This window comes from Poecilia latipinna, unplaced genomic scaffold (genome assembly GCF_001443285.1).
Source record: "Poecilia latipinna isolate Pla-1442-1.1 unplaced genomic scaffold, P_latipinna-1.0 Scaffold3136, whole genome shotgun sequence".
Taxonomy (NCBI): Eukaryota; Metazoa; Chordata; class Actinopteri; order Cyprinodontiformes; family Poeciliidae; genus Poecilia; species Poecilia latipinna.
Window position 1 is genome coordinate 7,761 of NW_015115752.1, and position 10,505 is coordinate 18,265.

General features: G+C 41.9%; 1 protein-coding gene across 1 annotated transcript in view; it reads left to right on the forward strand.

The window, feature by feature from the left end:
• Positions 1 to 408: 408 nt before the first annotated feature.
• Positions 409 to 10,505, forward strand: part of LOC106940227 (focadhesin-like) — a 43,349-nt gene continuing 33,252 nt past the window's right edge. Inside the window, exons 1-9 of the mRNA XM_015022908.1 lie at positions 409 to 1,532; positions 3,985 to 4,223; positions 4,297 to 4,386; positions 4,600 to 4,747; positions 4,900 to 5,019; positions 6,377 to 6,499; positions 6,620 to 6,697; positions 6,787 to 6,858; positions 7,999 to 8,101. Coding sequence (XP_014878394.1) covers positions 1,500 to 1,532; positions 3,985 to 4,223; positions 4,297 to 4,386; positions 4,600 to 4,747; positions 4,900 to 5,019; positions 6,377 to 6,499; positions 6,620 to 6,697; positions 6,787 to 6,858; positions 7,999 to 8,101 — 1,006 coding nt within the window. The 5' untranslated portion in view covers positions 409 to 1,499. The remainder of the gene's footprint in view (positions 1,533 to 3,984; positions 4,224 to 4,296; positions 4,387 to 4,599; positions 4,748 to 4,899; positions 5,020 to 6,376; positions 6,500 to 6,619; positions 6,698 to 6,786; positions 6,859 to 7,998; positions 8,102 to 10,505) is intronic.

The window sequence follows — 10,505 nt, forward strand, 5'->3', positions numbered from 1 at the left end:
AAGAATTTAATTAATTAGTAAAAGCACTGGACGGACTCAACCGAACCAAAGAGGTATTGTTAGCCGACTTCATGTTACGTTGCCAAGCCACTCTACTGCACATTTTGCCGTCGCAACAGGGCAAAAGTCCACGAGTAGGCAAATGATAATTTATGCCTCAAGCCGCTGGTATGAAGGCCAGCCAAGACGCTGTAAGCGAACCCCTGCTCCAGACGAGTTTAACTGATTGAATCAAATGTTTAGGTCATGTTAAGAAAATACATTTAAAATATGCTAGTTTTAAAACTTAACATGTCTTAATTGAAATAGCCTAATTATAGTTTTCAGATTAATAACTTATTCTGCCCTATTGACCTTTATGTTACCTGTAGTTAAAGCAGATTGTTTGCTAAGATCTTTTTGAACTCCCTTTGTCTCTGTGGGAAACAATCAGGAGAAGATCCAGCTTTCACACGATCTGTGAAAAGCCGTGAAACTGCATGAGTCCAGGCCAGTGGAGGAGAAGCTCTGCTTCCACTTTGTTTAGATAAGGTGACAATTGGCAAAACCTGTAACTTTAATTAGTGATAAATAAGACTGAGTTTAAACTTTTAATTCTTAGTGTCCAAAATGTGAAAACATGGAACTAGAACCAGTCAGATTGGAAGGAATAAAGCTTTATTTGTTCTCAGCTATAACTTGGACATCAGGTGAATCATAATTAAACGTATTGAGAAGTTAAAAACAGATTGTTAATGCATTTCAACGCTTTGCAGCTCTTACGCAACAACTGGTCACCTGCTGACGCACTGGTGTAGACCCAGTGACTTAGAACTCATGTTATGTTTAAAGACGCCTCGGAGAAACGGGTGACGATGTTTTAACTAAGTCAATGTTCGGGTAAAAGTCCTTGAACATTAGAACCTGAGTGGCGCATGTATATACGGCCAAAGTGTTCGGGAAGGGATAAACTAATGAAAAGTGTCTGCGCTACGAAGTATTGCGAGACACGAATGAGACATGAGAATGCTACGTCTTACCCTGGTACCCGAAACAGGCGTAGTGAGGGAAAACCAAAGAGGTGTTGCTGAGCGGGCTGGTGGTGTTGCAGGAGAGGGAAGCCGTAGGCGTGGCTGATCCATAGTGGCACTGGTGTGAAGGCGCTGAGGCGAAGAAAGACGGTGCGGGTTGAAAACAGTGGGATCACGTGTCCGCTTGCCAGAGGTGGATCGTGGAGTAGGTGGCGAGGGAGCGGGGATGGAGAAATCCCAGTCAGGCGAGAGAAAGGGGAAAGACGCTACTTGAAATTATCGAGGCAGGAGACGCTGCTTGAAATCATCGAGGAATCTCTTGCATCTGAGGAGCGTCTGAGGGGAAAAAGAAGGGGCCGAGCCACAGCTAAATGGCTTTCATGACAGCAGGCCGACGTAGAAGGACAGGGAATCGCGAAGCTGTGACGTGCAGATGAACGGATTGAACGCAGCTGGGATCCGGCTGACGGCTTGGGTGTGGATCCTTTTATGCAGAGCTTGATTGATGATTGGACGCGCCGGGTGAGGTCCAGCGCTGAGGTCGGAGATGAGCATAACGCCGATGGGCGAACGGAGGGGGCGGAGTCTTCCAGCTTGAACTTTCGCTATCAGCTCCATAAGCACTTCATCACTGTAGAAAATATATGGAATTACAATAACTCCATAAATATATATTGCAAGTGATTTTGAAATGTAGAAAACTGAGAAATCTATTGTAAAAATGTAATTGTAAAAATCATTTAAAAAAAATATTGTAATATTGCCTGCAGCTAATTACCTTAAAATTAACTGAATTAATCAGCCAAAATTCCAAATTTTGCTGATATTTTTTTAAAGGTTTTGTTGGCTCTTAGTGGTCTTTATTTGAAAGTAGTTTGACAGGTAAGAGGGTTATGAGAGAGGGGGAAGACATGCGGCAAATGTCGCCAGGCCGGCAGTCAAACCTGCAACCACCGGCATGAGGACTACATATTATTCAGGTGGATGCAAGGTGAAGGAGCGTAAGGGCGCGGTGAAGGGTATGCGAAGGCATCATTGGAGCGCCGCCCCCTCCAGACGGGGTTTGGACGCCCCCTCTGGTGCAGCGCCCCTATGCGTTGCCTGCGCTGCATACCCACTTTTTGCGCCACTGTCTATGATGTAAAACCATAAACCAGACTGCAGAAGTAATTTACATAGATTAGAATGCTGGTGTGATACTTTGTTTTGTTTTTTAATAATTAAATCTATAATGACTTTGATATATCAAACTGAAATCTCAAAGGAAGACCAGGTATTGAACTGGCAATCCACTAATTGCAGGGCAAACTCTTACACCCGACGCCACCGTCATTACGAGAGATGATCATCCCAAATGATGTATTTGGGATTATTTAATTTTAGGCCCACCATAGATTTGTTATACATTTAGAGAACTGTATGGTAGACCCTGCTTTTACGAAGGTGAAGTTAGGTTAAGGGGGATTCCACCTAATTTTTCACTACTGTCAGCATATTTAATTTACCAAAAGGATATGGCCAATTTTACTAAGGGAAAACCACAGCTGCTGGTATCTTACCCTATTTTAAGAAATACGGTAAAATACCGGCAGCTGTAGTTTACAGACATTTACAGTATTTTAGAAAATACTGTAAAATACTGGAAGTTTTGGTCGACAGAACTTTACCGTATTTTAAAAAATACGGTAAAATACTGACAGCCAGTATTTTACTGAAATTTTACGGTGGAATTTCGGGAACCCCAGCTGCCAGCGTCTCACCGTAAAACAAAAAACATTTCTACCTGTAAATTTTTTTACGGTTGAATTCTGGCAACCCCAGCTGCCGGAGTTTTACCGTAAAACAAAAAACATATTTTACCCGTAATTGTTTTTTACTGTGGAATTTCTGCAACCCCAGCTGCCGGTGTTTCACTGTAAAACAAAAAACATTTTTACCTGTAATTTTTTAACGGTGGAATTATGGCAACCCCACAATGTAAAAAAAAATCTTAGATTTTACGGTAAAATGCCGGCAGCTGGGGTTGCTGAAATTCCACCGTAAAAACAATTTATAGTGTTGGGAACCCTGGTTGTTGGAATGGTTCCTTTTTGCTGGCAGAACACTGAGAACGCTGACGCTATTGCACCCTCTACTGCACATGCTCGACACTTTCAGGATTGTTTGCCCATTCACACTGCAGAACGCATACAGGTCGCAATTACTGGCAGTGTGAACGGCCCGGCAAAAAAATCAGAATTGCCAAAAAATCGGAATTGGGTCACTTCAGGCTGCAGTGTGAATGCACCCACAGTCAGTTTGATCATGTTTAAGGTCCCTCTTGCGCGTATCAGGACACAGAATAGTGAGATTTGTTGAGAATCAGTGACGTTCAGTTCGGATGAAGGCGACCTGAACGTTAGGTCGCATTTGAATCGGATACGTATCGGATATGGGTCACATTCGAAAATAATCCGACCTGTGCTTTTCAGACCGTCATGAAAAGATCGGATACAGGTCGCATTACGTCAAAAAAATCAGAATTGGGTCACTTCAGGCTGCAGTGTGAACACACCCTTAGTGTCTTGCAAACAAACAGGTTAACTTGATTTAATTGTTTGTTTCAAATAGAATATGTCTGAGTGAATTTGAGCAAATCAGGAATGAAGTTGACTTCAAGACCAGTGAATATTAATCACACTATCTCCAGGCAATAGATCAAACCTTTCCTGCAGGACTTTTACTGTGTTGATTATATATCTGAAAAAAATGTTTCTTAAATATTATCTATTGTTCAAACTACCAATGGATCCCTTTAATATACAGCTTACAAAAAATTTTTAAGGTACAGTATGTGAATTTTGAGGTGTTATTGTTTATGTGTGAATATATAACCCACAAACTTTCATGTGAAAAAGTTGTAAAATGTCCTTTTCATCTGCTGAAGTGGCTGTAAGCTACTATATCTATCTGTTTTTGCTGTGCTCGTCCCCAGAGGTCGTACTCTGGGGAGAACACGGCCAGTGCCATTGCCCGCTCCTGTGCCAGCCTGGCTCTGTCCCTGCTTGTCCCAGTTCTGGTGATGTGGCAGAGGGACGCTCTGGTCCAGGTCCTCTCAGCTCTGCAGGCCGGCTTGCCGGACGCCCCCTCTGCAGATGATTCCCAGGCTGTCCAGTTCCACTCGGGCCTGGCAGTGGGCATGGTTCTCTCCAGCCTGCACCACCAGAGCCTCAGGTACTGGCTCTGAGAAGATTTCCCAGTTAAACACATGAATGCAACCAGTGATCAGTCTGTCTCTGTTGTTCAGCGATGTCTCTGCCCAGGAAGACACAGATGTCCTGTCCAAGTCTCTGGATGCCTTGGAAGGTTGCTGCTTCAACCCCAACCTGGAAAACAAGTTAGTAGTCTGGTGCAGACAGGTCCAGAGGATATTCACTAGCAGTAAAATACTAGAAGATGTATTTTAAGATTCAGTAGATCAGTTTTTCTTCTCAGTATTTTCATGGACAGAAGCTTGAGCGTTTGTTACTCTGAGCTGCAGACGGAGGGCTTCAGTTTGTCTTGGATTTCAGCAAGTAACTAGAGCATTTTTCTGCTTCCTATTCCTCAGCACTGGCTGTGTGCTGGGCCTGGGCCTGGTGCTGTCAGCGCTCTGCAGCAGGGGACGGGTGGAGCAGCAGGTTCATGTCAGCAGAACCCTAGACAAGCTGCTGGACAAGCTGCAAGACAGCAGTGGACAGGGACGCATGCTGCAGGAGGTACATGCTTCCCTCACTGATCCAGTCATAACACTGGCTCTGTTTATTGTTTTCTACATTAAAATACTTAAAAAGAACCCATCAGTTCATTGTTATAAGTATTTTTCAGCCTCAGTGAGCAGTGGTTGACCTGATCTGATCTGTTCCTCCAGGTCCTGTCTTACTCCGTGGCCTGTGTGAGTGTGTCGGCCTTCAGCTGGGGGCTGATCCATGCTGCCAAGGCCGAGGAGGTCCTGAATGCACTGCGCAACCTGACTGAGGAGAGCCAGCAGGTCAGCAAGCCTCACTTCCTGTCAGGGCTGTTGAGTTGTCTGGGATTTATTATTAACTGGTAGAAGGTACCTTTTTTAGGACTGCCAGAATATTTTGAAGGTTAAAGCTTGATGTTCAGATTTTTGCTGAGGGAGATCAGATCAGTGGATGAGATCAGTTTCTCATGCAAGTATCGACTGATCACTGACTGATCTCCCAAAATTATGGAAATGAGGGTTGATTATAGGCCGGCCGATTTATTGGTGCACCCCAACTTTATTTTAAATTCATTTTTACTTCACTTTATTTTTATCTAATCAAAGTCATAACCATAGGTTAAAAACACATAGGACGTTGAGCTAGCGTACCGTATTTTCTGGACTATAAGGAGCACGGGATTATAAGGCGCACTCTCAATTATGGCGTTCATTTCTGTATTTAACCCATACATAAGGCGCACCAGATTATAAGATGCATGCTAAAACATACGGTCAATAAATAAAAAAGGTAACGGAAACAAAACAGTTAGTTGAACTTTATTCGACTATGTAACAATACACTCACGTTATTTTTTATTCTTCTTCCACAAATCTATCAAAGTCCTTCTCTTCTGTATCTGAAATGAACAGCTGGGCAATTTCGCCATCAAACATGCCAGGTTCCCTCTCATCATTGTCGTAGTCAGTCTCGTTGCCAGGTGGCTGTTCAGCAATGATTCCGGCTTTTGCAAAAGCTCGGACAACAGTTAAGGCAGATGCATTAGCCCAGGCATCCACAATCCATTCACACATGGTGGCGTAACTCGCCCGGCGCCGCCTCCCCGTCTTAGTAAATGTGTGTTCAGTCTGTCAGCCATCGCTCCCACGGCGCTCGCAAGTTCTTTTTGCATGCCCTGTTTACACCAATGTCCAGCGGTTGGAGTTCTCTTGTTAATCCTCCCGGAATGACGGCAAACTCCGAATTAGTTTGCTTCACTTCCTTTTTCACAGTAGCAGTGAGATGGGCGCGCATGGAGTCGCAGATGAACAGGGACGGTGATGTGTGGAAAAACCTATCTGGTTTTTACCAGAGGCGTATGCTGCAGAACTCGGACAACAATTCTCTGATTGGTTTATTGCTACTGCCGTACGCACTTTACGTATTACGTAATGTCCTCTGATTGGTTTATCGCTGCCAGAGTACGTACTGCACACTTTACGTCTCTGTGTCAGGGACAGATTTTGGAATTCAGTGCACACATAAGGCGCACCGGATTATAAGGCGCACTGCTGATTTTTGAGAAAATTTAAGGCTTTTAGGTGCGCTTTATAGTCCGGAAAATACGGTACATAGAAAGTGTTATTTTGAGACGTTCTGATGCTTGTCCACTGTCTCCAGACTCCAGGCTTCTCATTGGCTCTTGGGCTGTTGGTTCACGGCCTGTCAGTGTCTGGCCACGGGAAAGCAGAGAACGTTCATCCTCGCCTGCTGGCTGCTTGGATCAAAATCCTGCTGGCTGAGGTACAACACATGAATCAGCATCTATTCCTCATATTGCACTCTGATCAGACCTGCAGCTGCAAGATCTACATTCTGGTTTGGTCCAATTAAAGTCATGCAGACCTTGTCTTTGTATTTCAGGGATGTCCCACCATGCAGCGGCTGGCTGCTGCCAACGGGCTGGTGGCTTTAGTCGGGTCAGAGAGCTGCCTGATTCAGGTAGGAGCTGAGAGCCACTCATGAGCCACCTGCAGGCAGCAGGTGAGTGCAGCTCTTCACCAGAAATAGTCACTGTTGTGTTTTTACAGTACCAGAATGAATTGGAGCTTTCCATCCAGCAGCAGAATAGACTCAATGAGGTCATCCGTGCTATAACCCAGGTACAACTACTTTCTTCTTAGCATGCTTATTAGCATCCAGATTGGCTATGAAATATGGGTGCACCCATAAATCAGCCTTGATTTCTTTAATTTTGCGAGATCAGTGACCAGTCTCTGCTTAATGAGAATATCACTTCCACCTCTTTTTAATGGCAATAAAGAGTTAGTTTAAGTGATGGTATGAAGTTAGCTTTAATATAAATCTTTAAAGTTGTTCTTGTTACAACTCCACTTTCTTTCCCACTGACACCACCACCGTCGAACTAAAATACAACATAAACTTAAATGAGATGGTGTAATGAGTACAATAACGACATAGGTAACACTTTATTTGAAGGGGTGTGCATAAGACTGACATGACACTGTCATAAACATGATATAACACCTGTCATGAACATAAAGAAGTCTTTATGAATGTTTAGGACAGTTGTCATGAAGTGTCATTCGGTAAATAATGACACTTTTAATGCAAAGTTGCTCTAAAAGATGCATTTAAAGTCCATTAAAAGTGCCAATTTTGCATGATTTTGTAAATTATAATTTAATGCAAAGTTGGCATTTTTAATGGACTTTGTCAGCCTTATTCACACTCTTTCAAATAAAGTGCTACCACGACATAAAATTGATATGAAAACATATAAACATACCTAGTTGGTTGCCCCTTCTTTAGAGGAAGAAATGAGGTCAAACAAATTCTTTAAACTTAAATTGCCTTTTCTGCAGTCATGCTTCCATACTACATGCATCTTTTTTCTGGTGTCCCAGCGAACATGCTGAATTCCACTTCATATTTAAAACCTTTCAAAACAAATGTCATAACAAAAATATGCAAAATAAAACATAAACTAAAATTGTGGCTGTAAAAGAGAACCTGATCTAATCTACATCTGAAAATTAGCCAATATCCCCTTTTGCTACCCAATTGTTGCCAGTTTTGCGACTTTGTGGCTACATTTAGCAAATTTTCAGTCAAAAAAAATCGGAATGGACACTCTATGCCTTTTAAAGCTCTGTGATTGGCCAGAATATTACTTAATATTATCTCCTCTTGGTTTAGTGTCAGCAACTGTTTACTTTTTCCTCTACATTAATGCCCATCATGCTGGAAAACAGTACATTGTTTCTTTTTCTTTGTTGCAGGTCATCACCTTCTCTGGAGCCATGGGGCTGCAGGCTAACAGCGCCTGTCTGATTGGCCATCTGTACCTGGCCCACATGTCCACCAGCCACAGTCACACCGCAGGTACACCAAGCTGTTTCATGCTTCAGATCAGTGGCATTTCTAGTCCTAAAACTATACCCCAGCACCCCTGAATAGGGTTGCCACCCATCCCGTAAAACACGGAGTCGTCTCATATTTGGCCATTAAATGTTCGTCCCGTATTGAACCGATACATAACTGTCTGATAGACATGCCTATCATACACACATCAACACTAAGTGTAACAATAATGACCAAAATAAAACACAGGAAATATTAAGATCAGCTATTAGATTGTGGCGGGAGCTAAAGGACCCCCTGAATGCTACGGACCGACGCTGAACGTTACGGTTGCATAGAGATGGACACTACGCTGCTGTAGTGAGCTGCTATCCACCTGTGTCTTTTTAAAACGTCCTCTACCTGATTCCATGTCCTTAGAAGCAAAAACGCTTCCAAAAAAACAGACATGAGTGAAAAGATGCGCATTATAAGCTGAACAATTTCAGTTAGAATGGATACTGTACATCGATCGACAAAAAAAAAAAAAGTGTCCTTTGTGGCGCAGTGTGCTGCTGTATGATAGACAGAATGGATCAGGAGAGGAACTGCAGACCCGTTAGAACCAGACGTCAGTGTCTCTTCATCCTTGATCATCTCCTGAGGCTGATATGGTACAGAACATTTTGCTATGATTGATTAAGTTTCTTACTGTGATTTTAGTTGACTATTGTGGTTTGATTATTTGCTTAGGATGTTGAGTTTGGATGATATTTAATAAATAATAGCATTAGCCAAAGTAAGTGGCCATTTAAAGAACAAATCATACTAATAGATTAACAGTTACATAGATATTTCCTACATTACATTTCTTTGTGTGTTTTATTCAGAAATATTTATATATTTTATGAATAACTGTTCAGTGGTCATTTAATGTATTATTTCACTAATATTTTATTAATGTCGTTTACCAGTTTGGATGATCTGACAACCTGTCAATGAAGAAAAAACATGCTAAGCAAAAATGCACCAGACCCAGACCTGCAGCCCAGGGGCGGTTCTAGAACAGGGCCAAGAAGGGTTTTGAAGAAATTATACTAATTAAATGTAGTTTTTAAATATTCAGTCATAGATATTTTTTATAGGTATATGTTTGAGAAAAATGAACATTGTTCTTTTATTCTATGAATTACTGACATGTCTCTTAATTTTGTTTGTGAATGTATGTAAATAAGCAGTTAGATTTAGAAAACTGCACCAACTAATATCTTCTCATGGGTCTTAGCCCTGTTGGGGACTAAGCACCCCTAAAGGTCTAGAATCACCCCTGCTTCAGATTGCTGATTATTGGCATTTTATTGGATTTTAATGTAACACCAACACAGACATAGCATGAATAGTTTTCAAATAATTTATCTTGCAAAAAAAAAGAAAATGGGAAAAGAATAGTGTGCAGACTAAACAAATACTATTGAACTTTTTACCTTCAGAAGTCAACTAAGTAAATTCAGCTAATCTATTTCCAGCCTCAGAACATTGTTAGAGAATAAACAGCACAGTGGAGACCACTGTGCTGTTTTTAGACCACATGCTCTGACCCTTGAACAGGCAGCTCAAGGGTTAGAGGTCAGAAGAAAGAAGCATGGCTAAGGATGGTCATGCAATCATGAGATCTGCTGGTTTGCCAGCAGATCTGGTTTGCCTCTCCATCTCAGTTGTTCTTAATACTGAATTTATTTATGTGAAACCTCTATCTTTAAACTAAGCCACGCACTGTGCCATGCACTTATCTGCAGATACGTGCATGGCACAGTGCAGTCTTTGTAGAAACAGAACATCTTTGCTGAGTAATATCAATGGATCCAAACAAATGGATCTCAAAATGGCAGCTGATAAGGAGGAAACCAACTGGCTTGAATCTGTGATATTGTCAATATGAGAAAGCAAAGAAGATTTCTCCAAACAGTTCAAAGCCAAGACAGTCAGCATTCAGGCCAAATTACAAAGAATGAAATGTCACTTTTGCCAGAGCAAGTTGAAAAGATGGAAGAATGAGTCTCGGCTAATAAGGAAACGTGGCTGAGGTTCTGAAACACCTGGACAAGACAGAGTAGAAGCTGTTGTATTTAAAGATAAACTGGATTATCTAGATGACTGGAACAGGAGAAATAATATATGAATCTTCAACATGCCCGAGAAGTCAGAAGGCTGGAATCCCACTGCTTTTTTCCAGGAAATTATTCTCCACTGATCCTCCATCTTATTACCTTCAACATACCTGTCATCTTTGAAACATGTCACCGGCTTGATAAAATCTTTGGTAGGCAGATGTCAGCTTGGACTAATCCAGTTTTTTGAAGTGAAATTGTGCAGCAAATTTCGCTTAGAAAATGACCTTTCAGTGGGCCCGCGTAGCAAACAAAAAGGCTATTCGTCTTTCGGAAAG